The sequence below is a fragment of the Anopheles funestus genome, chromosome 2RL (genome assembly GCF_943734845.2).
Source record: "Anopheles funestus chromosome 2RL, idAnoFuneDA-416_04, whole genome shotgun sequence".
Lineage (NCBI taxonomy): Eukaryota > Metazoa > Arthropoda > Insecta > Diptera > Culicidae > Anopheles > Anopheles funestus.
The window spans coordinates 45,311,479-45,336,618 of NC_064598.1; the positions used below are offsets into that span (position 1 = coordinate 45,311,479).

A 25,140-nucleotide genomic window follows, 5' to 3' on the forward strand; every position below is an offset into this window, starting at 1 on the left:
GCTTCAGGTTGCGGTACATTAATGAAACAATGTGACAAATTTGTTTCACTTCTACGGCTCCTACCGAACAGTTTTTTTTCTTCTGATGTGAATGCAGCCATTCTATTACAAGGATTCGAATAGAAAAGTGATTTCAGTTCGAAATGAGGATGGTCCTTGTAGAGATGTGAGTAAGCAGAACCCATGAGATCGGGATGATTGTGAGCAGTGGGGAACTCATGAGTTACTGCGAAGTGCTAAGATCAAGGATCGGAGCAAGGATGAGACCAGCAGGAGATGGAAGGCGCACCAAAAGGGGCAGACGCGATTGAACAGTCGAAGGGAACGGTCGACAGTGAAATATTAATAAATACGAGAACTCTACAGTCCTGTTGGATGCAAATTTTGATGGCCCAATCCCCACAAATGCATAGGCAGTTTCGAACAAACGGTCGAAATCTGTATTGGCATGGTTTAATATTGTGATATGGCAACAGTATATCTTGTTCTTAAGAAGGCTCTATTAAAACATATTTTTGATAAATAAATAATCTTTTTGTGTTCTATTTTGTGAGCTCGTAGCCAGGTAGTGCAGCGCATACCACTCATAAATAATTTTTTTGAATTAATACTATTCTCTCCCTTTAATTTAAATTACCTTGTTTTTTAGATTATGTTGGACAATACTTCAATCACAGAACAATTTACTAAGTCAAATCAAACCACAAAGATAGACATGTCCAAAATGAAAATGTCATAGTTTAGTCAACTGCTTTTTATTCTCTTCTTGACTTAAAGAGTTGTTTGAATTTTGATAGCTTAACTTATAAATGAATAAATAAAAAAAATCTTGCCAAAACTGTGCTAAGTAGCTAAGTTACAGTAGAAGGTGTAAAAATACTTCTCGTTCAAAATTTCTTGGTTTTATCTTCTATTTTGGGTTTTATAAAAATATTAGCGAAATTGGTAAAACATAATAAAGTGTATTTAAAGTTAATTTTTACAAGAAAAGAGAATTTTGTTCGATTGTTTCATGTTTTGCCTTTAGCCAATGAGTTTGATAGCATGAACATCCACAAATGACCGAATGAAAATAATGTGTTTAATACATGTCTTTCAACCCATTTTTATTACGATTTTGTTCCCCGAGGCTGTAATGATTTAAGAGGGTTTCTGCAGTATTGGAAAAAGTTTATTTTTCAGAGCCATAAATGTGAGTTCTGGTTCTATGGTGTTTCCATTTTAGACGACAGGCATTGATGAGAATTTGGTAACAGCGACTATAATGGGATCACCATTTTGGGTTCTTTTACACTAACACCTGGGTATGTTAAACATAAAGAATATTTTACATAATAAATCTATTTTCCCATATGAAACAATTTGTTACATGGCCATTACAACGCAAATCGTCGTTGGCTTTCTTTCGTGTTTCTTTCCAACAGAATTTATTTCATAACGGATCACGATTGTGTGTTGTGCATGAATTTCTGTTCGAATTTTTTATCGCTCTTTACATTCGTTCTTTTCGTTGGGAATCTTAAAAAATAGTAAAGCTGGGGGGAAAAGGTCGTCGGTCATATTTTAAACTTTTATCAGATTGGATTCCGGTTTGGTGTGATATTTTGCTAAAATAATACTTACTACAAACATCTGTATGAACCATCATATGGCACCATATTCAATAAAAATTAAAAAAGCGATGAAAATGCACATTAATTACTCAAAAACAATATTGTTTAAATGCGTTTTGTTTATTTCAAGTTTTATTTATATTCTTCATACATTTCTAAGTTTAACTGTTATACGGTACAAACTTATTCTTTCATTCTCAATTGAATGACTTATTCTCCTGCAATCAATTCACTTTCAACTCACTTTCTCGTGTGCCTTTTGGTTCCTTGACCTACTATTGTGTATGTATTTTATTTGTGTAACGCTACCTTGCAAGTTTATTATACATAAATTCTTGTTTGACAATTAACCTTAATATATTGGTCATAATTTATTAATTATAACTTATTGTTGCGGGACTTAACGATAAAATTTATGATAACTCCGTGGTTTATTTCAAGTTGTACTGTAATTTAAAGTAATTGTGAAATAAAAGGTCACTTTAAGTTCCACAATATATGACTGGAAAACAATGGTTAAACATGAAAATAGCAGATCAGACAATGGGTATTTTATTGAAGAGATAGGAATAAAATAAATGCCACGTCTCATTAGCCATTTCACCTTCAACGGAACTTCCAAACAGAAGTCTTTCTATAAACGGAGGAATTTCTTCTCCTCCAAATTTTAATATTTGTTGCTGCAGTAAATCCAAAATAACATTTTCTTTTTCTGAATTAGAAAGGTTGCCGAATTTGGCTTCAATTAACGCTTGTGCTTCTATAAAACGACGCTTTTCAATTGCGAAATTAAAAATACTTCTACCCTTTTTGTAAAAAGTATCGAAACAATCTAAATCGAATCGTTGTTGAAGGTATACAAGTATATTGGCCACAATTTTAGAACCCGGCTGTAGCAAAAGCTGTTGCAATGCGTCCCATTGATTCATGATGTTGTTTGGAGTAAACCCAATCTCAAATAAGCTGTGCAACATATACACGCATCCACGCTTGATGCTCATAAAAAACAAATTCATGCCTACTTGATCTGCATCGTGCTCAATGAGGGCTTGTTTCAATAGAAATTTAAATACCGGTATGCATTTTTCGTGATGGATTTTTCTTATTGTTCGTAAATGTTCCATACAATTTCCAATTAATTCGTCGGTAACTTTGATATTCGTCTTTTGCAGTATGTAACTAACCATTGCTATGTTACCGGAATTTATCGCTAAATACAAAATGCTTTCTGCATTGCTTAATAGTTCTAAGCTATATGACCAGTCGATTACACAGCAATAATCTTTAAATGGAATCTCTATTCCAAACCTTTGATTCTCGCCTTGTTCGTTAATATCGTCGATAATATTTTCATCCTCAATATATTCAATTTCCTCTTCCACACAGAACTCATGGAAAAACTGTTTAAACACTTCCAGTTGATTATTTTCAATTAAACTCTCAATGCATTGTACCAGTTTTCCTTGGTCAATAATTATGCTAAAGAGATGAGGATGATATTCAACAATACAATTGGTAATTCCATAACATCCTTCATCTAATGATGTCATTAGCAATCGTTCGGCATTATCATCTAAACCCAGCTTCTGTGGATCTGATTTTGTAATTAACTGACGAAACATAGAAACACTACGTCCAGATATAACTTTTTCCAGCACCGAAAACGAATTTAACTCTGCGTGTGGAGCATAAATATCAACTTTCTTCTCTTCTGTTAGAATCTTTGCCACACGTTCGCTTAGTTCTTCTGCTAAATCCTCTCTATCCACCCAGTATGCAAAAGTTATCGTATACTCACAGGCCATCTTAAGTAATACATTTATAGGATTGGAACACACCTGTTCTGACAAATTGTCCATATTAGGTTTTACACCACTTTGAAGGAGCACCTTTGTAATATGTTTATTGTCCAGAAAAAATGCATAATCTAAAGCTGTCCATCCACAAAGCTGATCAGTTTTATTATATTCTTTGCAAATCATCCTTTTTGTTACAGATTCGGAAAATCCATTCAAATATTGTGCAAAATGCAATGGTAAGCGGCCAACCATGTCCGGGACAGTAACTGCAGAAGGATTATTGCGTAGAATTTTTTCAACCTGCTCTTTGGATCCGTTCACCAGTGCCAAGTGTAAATCACAACCTTTGCTTTCTCGAAGTATAAGTCGGTCAAAAAATTCGCGGGTTTTCCTTAACGATTTCGACCAAAACGTTTGTGAGTGAAAAATGCTTTCATCTTTAAATCGTTTTCTGTTTTCGAACAACCAACAAGCAGTGAAATACTCTGCAAATGTTCGATGCAGGAATTGAGGGACTCCATTTTGTACTCCAAGAACGATTCCCGTTTTTTCATCGCCTTGGTTCACTTCTTCCATTATCTCGTTAGCATACTTCTGTTCCTTCTCGGACAATAGTTGAGCTATAACGTCTCTATCGAAAAGAACGTATAAGGCCAACAGAATGTGCTGTTCCTTTATTTCTTTTTTAAATCGATCTTCGTATTTGTTGGTTACAGCCGTTGAACCAGCACAAACGGTCTTGGCTTTTTTATGTGTGATTAAAATTTGTAACTCTTTGTCTATATAATTTTCAATCAGGTCGAATTCATCCAACATCTTTTGACGAACGCAGGAATAGATCGAATGCCACGTCTCATTAGCCATTTCACCTTCAACGGAACTTTGAAAAAGAAGCTTTCTTATAAACGAAGAAACTACTTTTCCTCCATATTTTAATATTTGTTGCTGCAGTAAATCCAAAATAGCATTTTCTTTTTCTGGATTAGAAAGGTTGCCGAATTTGGCTTCAATTAACGCTTGTGCTACTAGAAAACGTTTCTTTTCAATTGCGAAACCAAAAATACTTCTACCCTTTTTGTAAAAAGTATCGAAACAATCTAAATAAGATTGTTGTTGAAGGTATACAAGTATATTGGCCGCAATTTTAGAACTCGGCTTAAGCAAAAGCTGTTGCAATGCGTCCCATTGATTCATGATATTGTTTGGAGTAAACCCAATCTCAAATAAGCTGTGCAACATATACACGCATTCACGCTTGATGATAATAAAAAACAATTCCATGCCTACTTGACCTGCATCGTGCTCAATGAGGGCTTGTTTGAATAGAAATTTAAATACCGGTATGCATTTTTCGTAATTAATTCCTCTGATTTCTCGTGATTGTTCCATACAATTATCAATTAATTTGACGGTAACTTTGATATTCGTCTTTTGCAGTATGTAACTTACCATTTCTATGTTGCCGTAATGTATTGCTAAGTACAACATGCTTTCTGCATTGCTTTCTAGTTTAAAGCGAAGTGGCCAAACATTTTCACAGCAATCATCTTTAAATGGAATCTCTATTCCAAACGTGTCATCCTCGCTTTCTGCATTGCTTTCTAGTTCAAAGCCAAATGGCCAGTCATATTCACAGCAATCATCTTTAAATGGAATCTCTATTCCAAACGTGTCATTCTCGCCTTGTTCGTCAATATCGTCGATAATATTTTCATCCTCAATGTAATCAATTTTCTCTTCCACACAGAACTCATGGAAAAACTGTTTAAACACTTCCAGTTGATTATTTACAATTGCACTTTCAATGCATTTTAGCAGTTTTCCTTGGTCAATAATTATGCTAAAGAGATGAGGATGATATTCAACAATATAATTGGTAATTTCATAAGAGTCTTGCTGTAATGATGTCATTAACAATCGTTTGGCATTGTTGTGAACGCAACGATCAATCGTTCTGATTCACGTTTTTTGAACACATTTTCAAATCTATTAAACGTTAGCAAAGATGCAATAAACTTGAGTTGAAAATGAACAAAGAATGGTACGCCGTTCTACATAAACAGGATGCTACGCAGGATCGCCTGGCAAACTTAGGTTCGAATCTACAACATGCAGCTGTATAAACACTGCAACAGGAAAGGCTAAGTAATAAACGCGATTCAACATATCCAAAATGCAATTTCATAACTAGGGACCGCCAGTACGCTATCCTAAAAAAGCGATAACCCAAAATATTAAAAATACAAAGCATCTCGTTATGCTAATTTGGTAAAAAAGGGTCTCGAAATGCATAAACCAAATACAATAAACAGCATCCTTTGTACGAACGAACGCGATACCCAAAATAGCAATAACAAACGCCCACACGCCGTGTCATATGTAGCATGCAATAAACTGCATCCGATCCCTTAAGAAACTAGCCGATCAAGCAACATATTTGCGCCCAGGAAAGATAGGGACAGGCAAAAGGTCGACAGGAAAAATGTACCAATGCTCACGGTGCAATTAACTAAATCGGCCAAATCGGACGATTTGACCAAACGGACAAATCCTAAAACAACATTAACAGATAAAACTAGGATTTTACCTCTCACGTTCCCAAAACTAACACCAACGCACGGCGTGTAGGACAAGAACCAACACTATCAAGACATGTTAATATATAAGGAAATATTGTAGAAATAAAGAGGACTTACAATCTTACAACGAACGAGAACAGTCGCATCCGCGTTTCATTTCCGCAAACTTAAGTAAAAATCGCGTCTTCGCGTAAATTCCACTCCAGTGGATTATAGGCATTATCATACAAACCCAACTTCTGTGGACCTGATTTTGTAATTAACTGACGAAACATAGAAACACTACGTTCAGATATAACTTTTTCCAACACCGAAAAAGTATTTAACTCTGCATGTGGAGCATAAATATCAAGTTTCTTCTCTTCTATTAGAAGCTTTGCCACACGTTCGCTTAGTTCTTCTGCTAAATCCTTTCGATCCACCAATTTAACAAAAGTGTTTGTATATTTAAAAGCCATCTCAAGTAATACATTCATAGGATTGGAACAAACCTGTTTGAACAAATTGTCTATATTAGGTTTTACACCCCTTTTATAGAGCACATCTATAACGCTCTTCTTGTCCAGAACAAATGCATAATCTAAAGCTGTCCATCCACAAAGCTGATCAGTTTTATTATTTTCTTTACTAATAATCCATTTTATTGCAAAATTTTCAAAATCATATATATATTCTGCAAAATGCAATGGTAAGCGGCCAACCATGTCCGGGATAGTAACTGCCAAAGAATTATTGTGCAGAACGTTTACAACCTGTGGATAGTATCTGTTCACCAGTGCCAAGTGTAAATGACAATCTTTGCTTTCTCGAAGTATAAGTCGGTCAAAAAATTCGCGGGTTTTCCTTAAAGAATTCGACCAAATCGTTTGTGAGTGAAAAACGCTCTCATCTTTAAATCGTTCTCTTTTTTCAAACAACCAACAAGCAGTGAAATACTCTGCAAATGTTCGATGCAGGAATTGAGGCACTCCATTTTGTACCCCAAGGACGATTCCTGTTTTTTCATCGCCTTGGTTGACTTCCTCCATTATCTCGTTAGCATGCTTCCGTTCCTTCTCGGACAATAGTTGTTCTAGATCGTTTTTATCAAAAAGGACATACATGGATAACAGAATGTGCTGTTTCTTAATTTCTTTTTTCAATCGATCTTCGAATATCTTGGCTGCAGACACGGTAACAGCAGAATCGGTCGCACCTTTTTTAGCTGTGAATAATATTTTCATCTTTCTGCCGACGAACTCTTCAACCAGATAAAGTATGTCAAATTTTGTTTCGTTCAACATTTTATACGATATTGTGTTTGTAAATACATTAACACGCGTCTTAATCTCGGGCAATAAGATACACTGGGCCATGTACAGCAACAATGGAATTCTTATCATATCTTCCAAAACATAGGAGAATATATCAAACATTTCCTTGACTATATCAATTTGATGTTCCTTTTCGTAATGCTCGTAACCATCTAACTTGTTCTTAAGAAATTTGTGCATAGAAATCAGGATATCTTTCTTTGAAAATGGTTTTAACCCATACATTCGACATTGTTCGAAAGTTGTCTTCAAATCCTCCTCGAAGCCGTAAGGTCGGCTAGAAAGGAATAAAGATCTGACTCCTTCAAGATGAGAGAATCGACCGAAACACTTCATGACCACATCCTTGTACCATGGCGCGGTCTCATCGAATCCATCCAGTATTAACACAATCTTCTGATGGTTAAACTTTTCCTGGAACAAGCGCAATTCGATTAGTTTTTCCATTTTCAGGTTCGATTCATCCAATACTATTTTACCGCTTGAAACTGTCAGCAGATTTGCACAGCGATCGGCCTCTTCTCTTATAGTATCAGTCTTTTTAATGTCGCGATTGTTGATACTCGGTACGAACAGCGCTAAATGTATGTATCGATACAATAACCTCGCAATTTGTGTATCGTCTAGGTTTTCTACGTTATTAGCTATCAGTCGTTCGAAATCAGTCGAAAACTCCATCGCGATAAACTTGATAATGTAGAGAGATGGATCGAAAATTGACAAACAATAGGCTAACGAGGTAAAGTAGGTGCTTTTACCGAGTCCTGCATCGTTGAGGAAAATAAACACCTTGCCTCTGCCAGTGTCTTGAAAATCTGGTGAAATACATTCTTCGTCATTCTCGACTAAAGCTGAAGCTTCCTCCTGTGATGAAACCACATACATCCCCGGTTTCGACGTCAAATCCAACGCCACGTCAAATCCAACAGGAACAATATGGCGAGGAACGTACCAGTGTTTAATACTTTTATAATTTATCTCATTTAAAGTGTGGTCTATTTTCATCCTCAATTGGTCACATGGATCTAATACATTTAATAAAAAGGTTAAATCGTCGCTTTTTTCCACAATGCTGCTCAATACCGTTGTTGAACCAAAAATCGGTCGTTCAGCTTGCGTGTACAAATGTGTCGAAGCTTCATCTGAGAGATCATTCACATCAATTCTATCTGAAATATCTTCATTTTGTATACTTCCATCAATATTTCGTACAACAACGATCTTTTGACGATATTTTCCTACAAACTCCTTCATCTCATTTTTGGATATACCATCATGCTGCCCTAGTATCGTTACCACTTTGATAGTAGGATGATTTACATCTCTAAGATACAACAGCAAAGCCTCGAGGACATCATTCATATCTTGCTGTTTTGTATACTTTGTACTATCAATGAATATTGTTTCATATGTTAATAGCGATAGCGCTTGAAGTAAAATGCGAGAGCTAACTATCAAATCAAGCGTGCTGTTAAACTCATAAATTCCTGAACCCGAATCCTTTAGAAATTGAAACAACTTTAATTTTTCCAAACTTTCCGACTTTACTTCAATATTACAATGTTTTTCGAGTACTGCCTTCCGATGCTCTTCTGACAAACGCATCAGACCACTAATGTTTTGGTTGAGATGATTTTCCAAAAACCAGTTTTGCAAACGTTCAAGGTCTACGCCATAACGTGGGTTGCTGTAAATGCTATTATTCAGTAAACCCACGAAATCATTAATTATTATTTCATGTTGAGCTTTATCACACCACTTTGGCAACAGGTTCATAGCTTTTAGACGTAGTTGTTCTTGATTTTTGGAGTTACATATAAGCAGAAATTTACTAAAGAACTCGTCTTTTTTCTCATAAAATTCCGAATTTGTGTTAAGTTCCTGTTTATACATTATTTTTAATTGTTCGTTTAGATCGGGTATTTCACCGTGCAATTTATAACATGTTGCTCCTATAGCTTCACAAAATTGTAAACTATCATCTTCTTCCGGTTCGATTTCCGTAAAATAGAATTGGACGTTATTATGAAGATCAGCATTAGTACATATGACATAGCGTGTTATACATTCATCATTTCGGGTCTGGAGTTCACCTTTTGTTAGTTTCTGATTAATCTTAAGATATGACAAAAAGTACACGGGAATCGAGAATTCACCACTAGTGGCGCATAGATCTTTTTTTTTAATAAAAACGTTACTGCTTGTTGTTTTTCCAGCATTTAGTTTGTGCTTCGCTTGTATGCAGAAAGTGAAAAGTCCTTTTGGTGATGAGAAATAAAACAGGATGTCGTCGAATTTTCCTGCTTCTGCTACTTCCACTGCAACTATAAAGTCGTTCTTTTGTTTGTTCGTTTGGATCGTTTTTGTTTCATGTCGATAATTAGTTGATTTGTTAAATTGGTGAAGAATAATCGAAATAGCCAAATATGTGTTATACCATTCGCCATGTATAGTAGATTTCGGTTTCGATACCTCTATGACGGATAAGAGATGTTGTTTCTTTAAAGATATATTCTTGTCGACGGGTTCATGATGTTCCGTGGCTGTAATGCTGGAATCAACGAAATAATAAGAAGAATAGATAAAATGGAAAGATACGAATAAATGTACTGTTCGCAGATGGTCTTCCGGTGATGAGGTGACGAAAAAAACAAATACCGATAGAAATCGACCCGAAAGCAGCATTTTGCCACACATGCAATTTGTTCACACTTGCAGTTCGTAACATCTGCTTTTTTAATATGGTCAACTGCTTTTGAAAATAATTGAAAAAGTTGCAGACGTATAAAGTTTTAAATGCAAATTTTTATAGATCATTTTCCATAGTTTTATGCACGCCTTTAAATATTTCTTCTCCAAAACGAAAATTGGTCTACGCAAAATAGTTTCACGATCACTTATTGTTGTATTAAGAAACACAATTCATGCAATTCAAGCAGAGGATTTTTACGAAAATCCATTAAAAGCGGTACTCATTTAGAGGCCGTTAACTATATTACAATATGTTAACACACATTAAAAAAATAGTTATACATTCTTCTTCTATTTATGAGGCTCTACAATCTCAAGGGAGGTCTTGGCGTGACATTGTTAGCTTTCCTTGACTGTATTTGCCAGTAGCAGGATAGTCAGTCCTGGGTACGGGGGTTTGGCCTGGACGCCAAGAAGAAGAATCGGCAACACCATCAAGATCGAAGCATCATCTAAATCGACGCATCAGCAAGATCGACGCATCGGATGCACCCGCGATTAAAAAGAAGTTTTAAACAACGTGAATGAACACCTCCCCTTCGTAACTCGTATATGACATACGTAACTGTGAATACAGCCTTCTGGAACTGTACACAATTTGATAAAAATGGGCCTCATGGTTTATCGAGCAGAACATCGCTGATGAACTTTGAGTTCAAATCGAACCTTCGCCAGAATAAAAATAAAAAGCATTGTGAAAGCGTAATCTTTTTAAAAATATTATCTATACCTTTTCAACTGGTTTCTTTCGTTGTCCGGTACAGGATTTGCGTTGGATGTATGCGGCATGGGTTCATCGTTTGTTCGCGGTGCTTTTGGTGCTTGTGAAGGGGTAATGTCGCTGTTAGGTCTTTTGCTCATTTTAATTCTGGAATGACAAAACATTGAATTATTAAAAGGTAAATAAAGCATTTATCGATTCTGTGTACCGTTTGAAGGTGTACTGAAAGTCTGGTTGGTTTATCTTCCGTACTTCCTTTGATATCTCCTTCTATTTATATTTATCTATAAAATTCTCGTGTCGCGGTCTGATGTTTTTGTGCAAATTCCTCCGAAACGGCTGCACCGATTTGAGAATGAGAATAGGTTTTAAGTGCTTTTCGTTTCACTGTGTGACCTGTGGCCAATGTTATGCGTTCTTTTCTGCTTCTTATTTGCGTCTATTGGCAGCTGTTACTAACTGCTATCAAGTGCTATTCGATTTTAGTAACACGATTAATGCCGAATACTGCTGAAACGAAAAAGATGTAACGAACAAATCAATCAAAACACACATGACGTTTTATTTGTGCAATTTTATTCAACTAGTGAATCGACCCGGTTACAGTGCTGCTCACCAGATCTGCGTAATGCTCAAACACCGAGGTTCACATGGTTTAGAAAATATTTTTTCAATCATACAGAAACCTTTTCTAATGTTATTCAATATGGTCTTACGGTTGCATCGCGACTACCCGTGATCATTGCGACTTGTTATCGGCATGGATTCGTCTGGGTTCTAACCTCAAACGCGCTCATCAAAGGCAGGTCTATCGATTAAGCCTTGTATATTCCAAGTAGCACTTATTCACCTATTAAACCTCAAGCGAAGCACTTTGATTACTTGGTTAGTGTTGTGTCAAAGTTTGACGATACTACGTGTGTTGCTTAAGGTGCAATCCAGTCTTACAGGCAAATCTTCGATACGGGCTACTTAAAGTCGCATGCATTAAAATATGAATCATAGAACATGCCAACTTGCTCCAAACATCAGGCGTATTTCATCTGCTATGACCAAAAAAATGACCGCAGGCACTTGAAATCTGAATTGAGAATAGTTCGTTCTTTTCACGGATTCCAAAGTTGGTCATGGTCAATGTCAGCCCGGCCATCGTGGTTTTGGAATTTCAACCATCTAAAATATCCAATTTACTATATTTTTGAACAACGGACGTCAGAATTGCGCCCAATAATTCCACTACAACCGCCAAACTAGGGAAAATTTAAACATGGAAAATTTTGATGGAAGTCTTAGAACATTCCGTTTGTGGCGCACTGGGGGCTCTTCAATCCGGAATCCATGATGAGCCATTTTCGATCACGGAAAAGGAATATTTTCGGAGCGCATAAAATGTATTCCGTTTGCTGCAACTGGAGGAAGTCCTCTGTCGGCGAATGAGCGACTATTCTCATGAGCCCCTTCAAAAAGCATGGCGCGTTCTCGGGCGATTTTGCGTTTCGCTGTCGTTCGTGTAGCCTTGACTCGATCGCCTGTTATGATGGTGTGTGTCACTTCCAATGCTTCACTATATTGATAACAACACCATGCGCGATATACAGAGGCACACACGCAATGCACTTTACAATACAATATTCGCATAAATTTTCACTGTATTTTGCACTAAAATCATTTCACGGTCCTAAATGCTGTTGATTGATTGTGAAAAACAAGATCCGTGTGAAGAAGAACCAGCGGGATCAAGCAAACACCAAGCGTCTTCCGCAGCGCAACACGCGCATCAATCTTTACACTTTTTAGGGCCAAATACACCACACAATCGGATGTGAAGGATACACAAAGGGGGGAATGATGACAACATGCACCGCATGATTATTTTTTAACTCCAAAAACAAAGCGCTTTCTGAAGCAAGCACGGAGTGTAGAAAAGAAGCAAACACCACACGTTATGTCGTTAAAAAGAAGGCACAAAACCATTCCCACTTCACAAAAAAACAACACACGTTAGCGCATCGCACTGCACCACACAAATGCCCTTGTTTTGTAAAATTACGCGCATCATTCACTTACAAACAAATCGGAAAACTTCTAAGTCCAGCGACACGTCCACCCCGGAATTAGCTTACAGCCAACTGCGCAGCCAAAATGGGGTCTTTATGCCAGAATAGGAACGCAACCACATAGATGAATATGTAGGTTAGCGCGAGACGGAAATGTTTTCTTGCCTTTGTCCCACGACTGGTCAAGACTTAGCACGCGCCAGAATAAAAACGCTAGAACATAGGTGCCTGCACTGGTGAGGGCGAGACGGAAACGTTTTCTAAATCCCACAGACTCACAGTCGCTCTAACATAGCGCGCAGCTTTAACGCTGCTTTAACATACAATCAAAGGACCCCTGTTTTCCATACTTCCACATACCCCTCGCGTGTAAATCTTTCAAAAAATTTCTCTCTTTGTCTGCCGGGGGCCGACCGACAGGTTGGTGTAAATGTGTTCGTGTCGCCACGATTTCTGTTCAGTGCGTGCAATCCGACGGATGCCGGATGCGGATGACGTAAGTTATATGAATATTTACAGGGCTGTTACAGAAGTCTCTATTTTAAAACCGCAAAATCCGCGCCAACCCATTTGAAAACCGCGTCAGATTTTCAAATCCGCGCCAATACGAAAGTAACTCATAGAATTATTGAATCAAGGTATTGATAATGAAAAAAACGTACTCAGTATTATAGAATAAAATCTATAGTTTTATTTTTACCCGATGTTGGAAGATTTGAAACAAAATGTAGTTAATTTACCCTCTATGATGATTAATTGAATAACCGCTTTGTATATGGTCCAACAAATTGTTAAGTCTACACCTTGTATTTCTCAGGGAGACAATGCCCCAACGACCTGTCACAAGCAGGAGAAAAGAAGGATAAAAACAAGAAGTTTGGAAAAAATGCATAAAAGTCGCAGGCAACACCTGCGGAAACAAATAAATATCTTTTTTGCCACCTGCGAGCCACGTCTGTTAATCGGTGTTCGGCAAAAAAAAGTCTTATTAGTTAGCAAATTTCCGAAAAACGAAATTTTCTAACACTGCCAATTTCTAGAATCCACAAAGTTTATAAACAAAATATTTGGTAAAAGTTCGTCATTACGTACTATGCAAAAACTAATAGTTATTCCATATTCTGTGCCTGGCACTACCAATATGCTGGAATTTCATGAAGTCTGATTCAATAGCTTAGTTCAATGTTAAAAAAATGTTCAAGAAAAAAATACTCAGTGAAAAGATTGCTACACACTATAATCATACAATTAAAAATTCGTAAATTCGTTTCATCCTGCTGCTTCTCCGTACGAATGAAATTCTTCAATCCACCAAACTACCAACAAATCCGCACGCTTTCTCACTTTATTTGTCTGAAATCATATGTGGCAGAGCGAGAAGTTGGCCAGAGCGAGAAGTATGACACACTCAACCATATTGGAAAATTTCAGCGCGAAACTTTTTTGTAAGTGGCAAAGATGAAAATAGGTGTTCAAAACATTTAATCATTTTTTGCATCGTATGTCCTACAAACAAAATGAGTATGCTTTCCCATTACGTCCACTACATTCAGAATTGATAAAATGGGAAATTTTTCGATTTTGATTATGAGGAGATTTGCTCTGAAGTAAAAATAATGACGATTTTAGACGTTATTTTGTACATTTACGCAAAATCCGCGCCGTTAAAGGGCGGATTTTTTTAAATTTTACGCAAAATCCGCGCCAAACGCGAAATACGCGATAGCTGTAACAGCCCTGTATTTAGCAGTAAAGAAAATGCTTCAATACTATATTTAAACTTCCCCAATCACTTTATGTATACGATTAAAGTTTAACTTACTCACATCAAGGCTGAGGCTAAGGGGCTTTCGATTATCTGATTCACTTCCTCTGTACTTCGGTTTTTGGGTTAATGAAGTAGTCAGCCTAGATGACTTTGAATTATTCGCACCGCACTTGTATTACACCACACTTTGAAACTTTAGGGAGGTTTGTATCTTTCTCCAATAACAATCTTTCTCGCGATACAATTGTCTATTGCGACAACTTTTCAGCTTAGTACAACACTTGAGCCAGAGACCTCTGACAAAACACATCCGTCCACGTTGGGGCTGAGGGAAAGAAGAAATCAAAAGATACAGCACACAAGGTACATTGATATGAGGCAGAGTTAATCCAAGATGTACATAGTAAGTGGTGAATATTTATCAATATGTGTAAGTTTACCTTTGTGTCAATGGCCAAAAATACACCCTTACTTCTATAATCACATACCAGTGTGGGTAGTGAAATTTTGATTGAATTTTGCACTTTTTCAAGTACCAAATACATTTTGATTTAGTTCTAAAAGGTCTTTTGACTTCAATTTAATTGTACAATAGTTTCACACTACACATTAAACAGTTTTTTTAATTCGAATTTTACTTTTATTCTATCAAACATTTTTACACATTTACTACCATTACCACCTACCTGGGTATGTGATGCATTTCATATTTGATATTTGGATTTTTCTGCCTTGAAATGTGCCTATAAATGTATTCGTATTTAGCCGTTGTATTGACGTCAAATTTTCAATAAAGTTGCTTCAAATTATTTACGTTGATTTGAACAGAACTTCTGATACAAAATGTATTACCTATGCGGGTAGGTGATTTTAGAACTAATGGGCTACAAATTGAATTAAAATAAAAAATACATTTAAAAAAATTGCAAAAATCTGGTTTTAGCTTATAGAATAGAAAACGTTTTTTTAGACATTCCTAAAGTTTCAAAACAATAGCTTCAATATTTCAATGTTTTCAATGTTTTTTAAGGTATAAACGTTCATAACATACCTACACGGGTCATTGAAAAGAAGATTAAACTTTGAATTCCCATTGCACCACATTGTCAGCCCTTTTTCCGCATGTGATTATTTGCGTTATCTCGTGTGAATGTGATTTAACAAACTCGTCATCGTATGTTTGCCTTGTCCGAAGTCGTTCTTGGCTCATCGCAAACAAAAATGATATTGATCCGACGAGACAGGGTATCGAGGGAGATCTTGCAAGCCACCCCAGTACAAATGCCATGAAAGGATTCCAACATATTTCCAATCGAATTAATGGATACTGACCCAAGCTACTGAATAAGGGCAACGATCGGAAACTCGGAACATGGAACTGCAGATCCCTCACAGCACCCGGAAGTACCCGCATTCTTTCGGACGAGGTGAGGGCCCGCGGGTTCGGTATAGTAGCCGCGTGGAAGTGGAAAGGAGTCATGGAACGCTCCTACCCCAGTGATCGCATGATCTACCAGAGCGGTGAAGAAAAGCACTCGGTATAGCGTTCCTGGTCATAGGGTGGTGGCCGATCAACGAACGGATCTGCAGGATGAGGGTTCGTGGAAGATTCTTCAACCTGAGTATTATTAACGTGCATAGTCCGCACATTGGAAGCACCGATGACGATAATTAGACATTCTATACGCAGTTGGAGAGGGAGTATGACCGCTGCCCACAACACGACGTCAAGATCGTCATCGGAGTCTTTAACTCTCAGGTCGGACGAGAGGAGGCATACAAACCCATGATAGGTAATTACAGCGCCCACCAGCTGACGAACGACAATGAGCTTCGCTTTGTAAACTTCGCCTCATCCAAGCACATGACCATTCGCAGCACCTTCTTCCAGCACGCACGTCGCTTCAGCTACATCTCAAGATTGACCACCTTCTCCATCGATCGGAAGGCACTTCTCGGATGTTATCGACGTATGTACCTATAGGGGAGCAAACGTCACGTCAGATCATTTTCTGGTTATGGTTAAGATATGTCAGAAACTGTGCGTAACCTATTGGTGCGGAAGTCCAATATCAGCCCAATATGGGCTGCGATATCAGCCCACCCCAAAGGCTCAACATAGATCGGTTGACGCAAGCTGATGTGGCGAGGGACTTGGCGACCGCGCTGGGGGAATCGTTGCCGGAGGACATCACCTTCGAGACGATGTCCCTCAATGATCATTGGCGTACGATGGAATAAGCCATCAGCAGCACGGCCGATCAAACTATTGGCCGCGTAACACGTAACCGGAGGAAGGAATGGTTTGATGATGAGTGCAGGCGAGCACTATCCGAGAAGAACGCAGCGCGTACACGCATGCTCCAGCGCGAGACCAGGCAGAACGTGGAAGACTACAAACGACTGAGAAGGCAGCAGATCCGACTCTTCCAGGACAAGATGCGCAGCTTCGAAGAGTCGGATGAGCAGCTGATGCATCAGCTATCCCAGTGGGGGAAACTCGTAACTTCTACAGGATGCTAAAAGCGACACGAAGCGGTTTTACTTCCTTGAACGCTATGTGCTTCTACAGCCAGTACTTCTGTAGTACTTCTACAGCCAGCATGATGATGACGAAGTGCCCTCGCCATCCTTGGACGAAGTCATCAGTGCCCTCAAACAGCTGAAATACATCAAAGTCAGCTGGCAGCGATGGTCTGATGGGGCCTGAGAGGCTAGCCGCCACTATGCATCGGTATTATGATTGTATGAATTTGGGAGCAGAAAGAACTTTTGGATGAGTGGAAACTTAGAGTTATACAGTTTACAAAAAGGGTGACAGACTGGACTGTGCTAACTTGTGAGCCATCACATCCCTGAATGCTGGCTATAAGATCCTTTCCGGAATACTCTTCTGCTGATTTGCGCCCCTTGCTACTGATTTCGTCGGAAGCTATCAAGCTGGATGTGTTGGAGGCATATCGACCACTGACCAAATCTTTACTCTACGGCAGAGCCTCCAGAAGTGCCCAGGGTACCAGATCTCTATGCACCACCTGTTCATTGATTTCAAAGCAGCCTACTACACCATAGATCGGACCGAACTACGGAACACCATGCAGCAGTACGGATTCCCAAGGAAGCTGGTACGGCTGTTGAAGACCACTATGCAGTGCAGGGTGCAGTGCCAACCCGTTCGGCACAAGACGTAGAGGAGTACAACAAGCTCGTTGGCTGGATCAGGTGGAGTCGAACCTGTCGGAGATCGGAAACAGCCGTGGATAGGGAACCGAGTTTCCTGGAAACGGATTGGCGACCTAGTCATGTCTTCGCGACGTGCTCGACCATGAGCAGGCGAAGAAAGAAGAAGAAGTTAGTTATTATTTGATTGATTATTAGCATGTGACGTGACTTTTAATTATTACCTTCGTACTGGTATTAGAACCAATGAAATCTTAATTTATAATACAACATTAATCAAGCTTGATTGCACGGTCGCATTCTGCGAGAGGTTCTTTGGATCGATTTTTTATGATGAATTTTTACGCCGTGGGGTAAAGTAAACAAAAATCTTGGTTTGATGTATTCACTTACATTTAGACCTTATACAACTAACCTAATCCCTCCTAGAAAAACTTATATGTGTACTAGAATATATGTAAATATGTCTGAATCTATCTATTATTATTAAGTGTCGCTTATTGTTTTTATTTATTACGGTAAGTATTGTATGTTAGATTTCCTATGGATATTTTTTGTACTGTGCCATGGTGGTAGATTTGAAATTCGTTTAAGGCACTTGCTTCGTGTTCGGGCAGACATTAAATATAATCGGTCTTATCAAAGTTTTATACAGCAGCAGTTGATTTTTTGTAACTCAATTAGGTGTTTCTATTTATGAAACAATAAAGCGATTTGATAGCTTTTTCAACACTGATTAGTTGTTGGTCTACAAGATTTTTAAATGTTAATCTGTTGTCAAAGGTAATTCCTAGAATTGTATATTTATGTTTCCATGGAATGTTCAAGAGGTTTTTTTATATTGCGTTTTGGCTTTCTAATTGAACTGATGCAGCGGGTAAAGTACGTAGACTCGGTTTTATCATCGTTGATTTTCAGCTTCCACTTTTTGCAACAAGAGACGCATTTTCTAATGCCTTGATTAAGGTTTCTTATGATAGGACCAGGAAGTTTCGCTGAGTAGCTCATCGTAAAGTCATCGGCAAACGCAAAACATTTAGTTGACTTCGATTTAGGAATGTCTGATAAGAAGATGTTAAATAAAACTGAAGACAATACGCTTCCTTGTGTTAAGCCAGTAGGAGGAACATAAGAGTAAGATTTGTTAAGAACATAAGGGTCAGACAATTACGATTTATTGAGAGGAATATTGAAGGAATGAATTAAAAGTATAACTTTTGGATGGCAGTTAGGGCAGATAAATTTGAAAATAAGACCATGATGCTAAACGGTGTCGAAGTCTTTCTCCAGACCAAGCAAAACTAATCCGGTAGATTTTTTTTATCGACGCTGTTGTTTATGGTATTAGACAACCTGTTGAATTGGACCGTAATTGATATGCCTCGGCGAAAACCAAACTGAAATGGAGGTATAATCTCGTGATTCGAAAGATGATTAGAAAATAGTTTTTCTATTAACTTTTCGAATACTTTACTCAGGCTGTTGCTGCGGGAACAAAGTCGGAATGCGAGTTCCGCCGCCGTGCAGTTCATCGAGCAAAGATCTCCGGAATCCTTTGCGCTGGATTCCTTTTGCCTTTAGGCCAATATAAACCGGACGTCAGGCTTTTTTGTGAATTAACCAGAATTAGTTCCTGACGGTGGGTCGTATACTGTCTCTTGGCAGTCTTAGAAACAGCAGATTACCGTGATCGGACGTTAGGCTTATTCCTAGTCTTTTGTTGGAAAGTTGCTCGGAATTGTTCGGGTCGTACAATTAGCCTTTTCTTCTGATTGTTCCGAACAAGTATCTAAATGTGAACCTCCATTCAACTCGATTGCTAACCCAAATATCCTGACATCCTTGCAAGTTCAGGTTTGAAAGGCAAGTGAAATTTTATAAACAATTTCTTCCTGCTTATATACTAACAATGCATTCTGAGATTTAACAGTAAAAGTGAGGTGAAAGAATTAAAACGGGATGGAATCATTTTCCTTACGATAGCACTAAGTATCTTGTTGGGTTTAAATACATTTCCTTGATCATAGCAATCGTAATGCATCTTCAGCATTTTACGCCACTCTTTGGTTGTTATGATTACCTAGTCGGTGCTTGAACATGATCGCTTGAACGTATAGAAATGCTTATGGTTCGTATTACTCCCGAGTTCATCTTGCTCATGATCGTTTAAAGTTCTCGCATGCTCGTTTTATTATACAATGTCGCGTTCGCAAACACACAGGCAACTAAGGAAACTGATTGGTCGGTAGTTACATGGGTTATGTTGGTCTTGGTTTGGTTTGGCATTTGGAATTACCTTAGCTTGTTTCCATATTGTTGGTTAATAAATTAGATTGTAACAAGAGTTGAAGATGAAGATGAAGTATATTAATTCCTTCTTGGAGAGGTGTTTAGTGAGCGGTTGTTTCTAAGGTCGGGTCCAGCGATTTTTTTTACCAGCAGTATATATAATATCAATTGAATTTGTTTGCGTTTACTGAAAGTAGAATTTTTCAACTCTTTTATTAACATAGATTTGTATGGTTTTATAAGCGACTAATAGCTTTGTTCAACATTGCAACAAACCAAATATTAGTTGAAAGCCTATAGTAGCATTGTGTATTTTATTTTTGCGTTATTCACTTCCAGCTCTTCTCCATTCTCGAGCAAATAAACAACCAAAACGAAGAACAACGTACCTCACACAAAAACCGTTTTTCTTTTCGATGCAAACATCCAATTAAATTGAATCTGGAAGCAATGAAACTAAAATATATTTAGGATAAGACACGAAATTAGAAGAACAGAGGATTAGAGTAACGCGATCGAACCAACTAATACCAAAATAATGCGTTGGTGGTACGCACGAATAACATACAAACACATTCAGACATTGTTAGTATATAAGCTATTGAAATTTGTCAATAAACTCAGATTTAATTCAGAACATGAACGCAGAACGCCTCGAATTCTTGAATTAGAATTTCCTTGACCTCTCCTTAGGCATTGCTACTGAATCTCACCCGAGTCTTCTGCCCTCATTCGAAAAGTTATTGTTCGGATTGTTTCACTTTCGCTGTATCAGTTCCCACGTACCGAGAACACTAGCGAGAAGTTCAATGAACAATTGGCGACAGTCTTTAGTTTTAAAGTTGTTTTTTTCTGCTACAAATCCGCTTTACTCTTACTCACAAGCGAAAAGTTTCGGGTCCTGGTGGTCCTGCAGGATTGGCGAAAGCATTTTCAAACGATCCTCGTACAGGAAAACGTTATAAGAAAAATAAAACAGCAAGAGCTACAATGTTGTTTTATCATTGTTTTTCCCATCACTTGGTACATTAGTACATTACATGCGGTACATTAGTGATACAATGTGACAAATTTGTTTCACTTCTACGGCTCCTACCGAACAGTTTTTTTTTCTTTTGATGTGAATGCAGCCATTCTATTACAAGGATTCGAATGGAAAAGTGATTTCAGTTCGAAACGAGGATAGTCCTGTTGGATGCAAATTTTGATGGCCTAATCCCCACAAATGCATAGGCAGTTTCGAACAAACGGTCGAAATCTGTATTGGCATGGTTTAATATTGTGATATGGCAACAGTATATCTTGTTCTTAAGAAGGCTCTATTAAAACATATTTTTGATAAATAAATAATCTTTTTGTGTTCTATTTTATGAGCTCGTAGCCAGGTAGTGCAACGCATACCACTCATAAATATATTTTTTTGAATTAATACTACTCTCTCCCTTTAATTTAAATTACCTTGTATTTAAGATTATGTTGGACAATACTTCAATCACAGAACAATTTACTAAGTCAAATCAAACCACAAAGATAGGCATGTCCAAAATGAAAATGTTATAGTTTAGTCAACTGCTTTTTATTCAGTTCTTGACTTAAAGAGTTGTTTGAATTTTGATAGCTTAACTTATAAATGAATAAATAAAAAAAATCTTGCTAAAACTATGCTAAGTAGCTAAGTTATGTTTCTCGATTTCTAAAATGTTTCTCGTTGAAAATTTCTTGGTTTTATCTTCTATTTTGGGTTTTGTAAAAATATGATTTCGAATTCTGCTCTGTTTTCATCAATCTCTGTGCAATAGAGTGACAGAGACAAATATGCACAAACTGATAAGAAGAGAAATTCAACTTAAATACCGCGTGTAATCCACAACTACCCTCACTTTGATTGATTTCCTTTGGCGAAATTGGCAAAAAAAATCGAAAAAGTTAATTTTTACAAGAAAAGATAATTTTGTTCGATTGTTTCATGTTTTGCCTTTAGCCAATGAGTTTGATAGCATGAACATCCACAATTGACCTTACGAAAATAGTATGTTTAAAACATGTCTTTCAACCCATTTTTATTACGATTTTGTTCCCCGAGCCTGTAGTGATTTAAGAGGGTTTCTGCAGTATTGGAAAAAGTCTATTTTTCAGAGCCATAAATGTGAGTTCTGGTTCTATAGTGTTTCAATTTTAGACGACAGGCATTGATGAGAATTTGGTAACAGCGACTATAATGGGATCACCATTTTGGGTTCTTTTACACTAACACCTGGGTATGTTAAACATAAAGAATATTTTACATAATAAATCTATTTTCCCATATGAAACAATTTGTTACATGGCCATTACAACGCAAATCGTCGTTGGCTTTCTTTCGTGTTTCTTTCCAACAGAATTTATTTCATAACGGATCACGATTGTGTGTTGTGCATGAATTTCTGTTCGAATTTTTTATCGCTCTTTACATTCGTTCTTTTCGTTGGGAATCTTAAAAAATAGTAAAGCTGGGGGGAAAAGGTCGTCGGTCATATTTTAAACTTTTATCAGATTGGATTCCGGTTTGGTGTGATATTTTGCTAAAATAATACTTACTACAAACATCTGTATGAACCATCATATGGCACCATATTCAATAAAAATTAAAAAAGCGATGAAAATGCACATTAATTACTCAAAAACAATATTGTTTAAATGCGTTTTGTTTATTTCAAGTTTTATTTATATTCTTCATACATTTCTAAGTTTAACTGTTATACGGTACAAACTTATTCTTTCATTCTCAATTGAATGACTTATTCTCCTGCAATCAATTCACTTTCAACTCACTTTCTCGTGTGCCTTTTGGTTCCTTGACCTACTATTGTGTATGTATTTTATTTGTGTAACGCTACCTTGCAAGTTTATTATACATAAATTCTTGTTTGACAATTAACCTTAATATATTGGTCATAATTTATTAATTATAACTTATTGTTGCGGGACTTAACGATAAAATTTATGATAACTCCGTGGTTTATTTCAAGTTGTACTGTAATTTATAGTAATTGTGAAATAAAAGGTCACTTTAAGTTCCACAATATATGACTGGAAAACAACGGTTAAACATGAAAATAGCAGATCAGCCAATGGGAATTTTATTGAAGAGATAGGAATAAAATGAATGCCACGTCTCATTAGCCATTTCACCTTCAACGGAACTTTCAAACAGAAGTCTTTCTATAAACGTAGAAATTACTTCTCCTCCATATTTTAATAGTTGTTGCTGCAGTAAATCCAAAATAGCATTTTCTTTTTCTGAAATAGAAAGGTTGCCGAATTTGGCTTCAATTAACGCTTCTGCTACTATAAAACGTTTCTTTTCAATTGCGAAACCAAAAATACTTTTACCCGGTGGGTCAAAGGTATCGAAACAATCTAAATCGGATCGTTGTTGAAGGTATACAAGTATATTGGCCGAGTATTTAACATTAAATTTGTCCAAAAGTTGTTGAAATACATCCAAATGATTCGTGATGTTGTTTGGAACAAACCCAATCTCAAATAAGCTGTGCAACATATACACGCATTTACGCTTGATGATCATAAAAAACAATTTCATGCCTATTTGATCTGCATCGTTGTCAACGAGGGCTTGTTTGAATAGAAATTTAAATACCGATATGTATTTGTCGTGATTGATTCTGTTGATTTTTCGTGATAGATTCATAAAATTATCAATTAATTTGACGGTAACTTTGATATTCGTCTTTTGCAGTATGTAACTAACCACTTCTATGTTGCCGTAATATATCGCTAAATACAAAATGCTTTCTGCATTGCTTTCTAGTTTAAAGCTATGTGGCCAGTCATTTTCACAGCAATCATCTTTAAATGGAATCTCTATTCCAAACCTTTCATTCTCGCCTGGTTCGTTAATATCGTCGATAATATTTCCATCCTCAATACATTTAATTCCCTCTTCCATACAGAACTGATGGAAAACTGTTTAAACACTTCCAATTGATTATTTACAATTGCACTTTGAATACATTGTAGCAATCGTTCGGCATTATCATCCAAACCCAGCTTCTGTGGACCTGATTTTGTAATTAACTGACGAAACATAGAAACACTACCTCCAGATACAACTTTTTCCAGCACCGAAAAAGAATTTAGCTCTGCATGTGGAGCAAAAAAATCAAGTTTCTTCTCTTCTATTAGAATCTTTGCCACACGTTCGCTTAGTTCTTCTGCTAAATCCATTCGATTCAACAATTCAACAAAAGTGTTCGTATATTTAAAAGCCATCTCAAGTAATACATTCATAGGATTGGAACACACCTGTTTTAATAAAATGTCCATATTAGGTTTTACACCATTTTTAAAGAGCAACTTTATAACTCTCTTCTTGTCCAGAACAAATGCATAATCTAAAGCTGTCCATCCGCAAAGCTGATCAGTTTTATTATTTTCTTTACAAATTATCCTTTTTATTATAGAATTTGGAAAATCATTCAAATATTCTGCAAAATGCAATGGTAAGCGGCCAACCATGTCCGGGACAGTAACTGCAGAAGGATTATTGCGCAGAATTTTTTTAATCTGTGTACCGGATCCGTTCACCAGTGCCAAGTGTAAATAACAATCTTTGCTTTCTCGAAGTATAAGTCGGTTAAAAAATTCGCGGGTTTTCCTTAAAGAATTCGACCAAATTGTTTGTGAGTGAAAAATGCTTTCATCTTTAAATTGTTTTCTATTTTCAAACAACCAACAAGCAGTGAAATACTCTGCAAATGTTCGATGCAGGAATTGAGGCACTCCATTTTGTACCTCAAGGACGATTCCCGTTTTTTCATCGCCTTGGTTCACTTCCTCCATTATCTCGATAGCACGCTTCCGTTCCTTCTCGGACAATAGTTGTGCTAGATCGTTTTTATCGAAAAGAACGTATAAGGCCAACAGAATGTGCTGTTCCTTAATTTCTTGTTTGAATCGATCTTCGAATTTTTTGGCTGCAGAGACGTTAACAGCAGAATCGGTAGCTCCTTTTTTAGCTGTGAATAATATTTTCATCTTTCTACTTACAAACTCTTCAACCAGATAAAG

General features: G+C 37.1%; 1 protein-coding gene across 7 annotated transcripts in view; it reads right to left on the bottom strand.

Annotated features, from left to right (window-relative positions):
* Nucleotides 1-24,017, bottom strand: part of LOC125763815 (uncharacterized) — a 43,998-nt gene extending 19,981 nt beyond the window's left edge. The window contains exons 1-2 of one of the 7 annotated variants that reach the window (XM_049427357.1): nt 4,403-5,335; nt 2,218-2,338 (exon numbers count right to left, since the gene is read on the bottom strand). In XM_049427357.1, the coding sequence (XP_049283314.1) occupies nt 2,218-2,338; nt 4,403-5,323 (1,042 nt within the window). In that variant the 5' untranslated portion in view covers nt 5,324-5,335. Of the gene's footprint in view, nt 1-1,712; nt 2,339-3,451; nt 5,336-23,241 lie in introns of those variants that run through there. The other 6 variants (XR_007418402.1, XM_049427356.1, XR_007418403.1 and 3 more) reach the window with 6 other exon arrangements.
* Nucleotides 24,018-25,140: the final 1,123 nt, after the last annotated feature.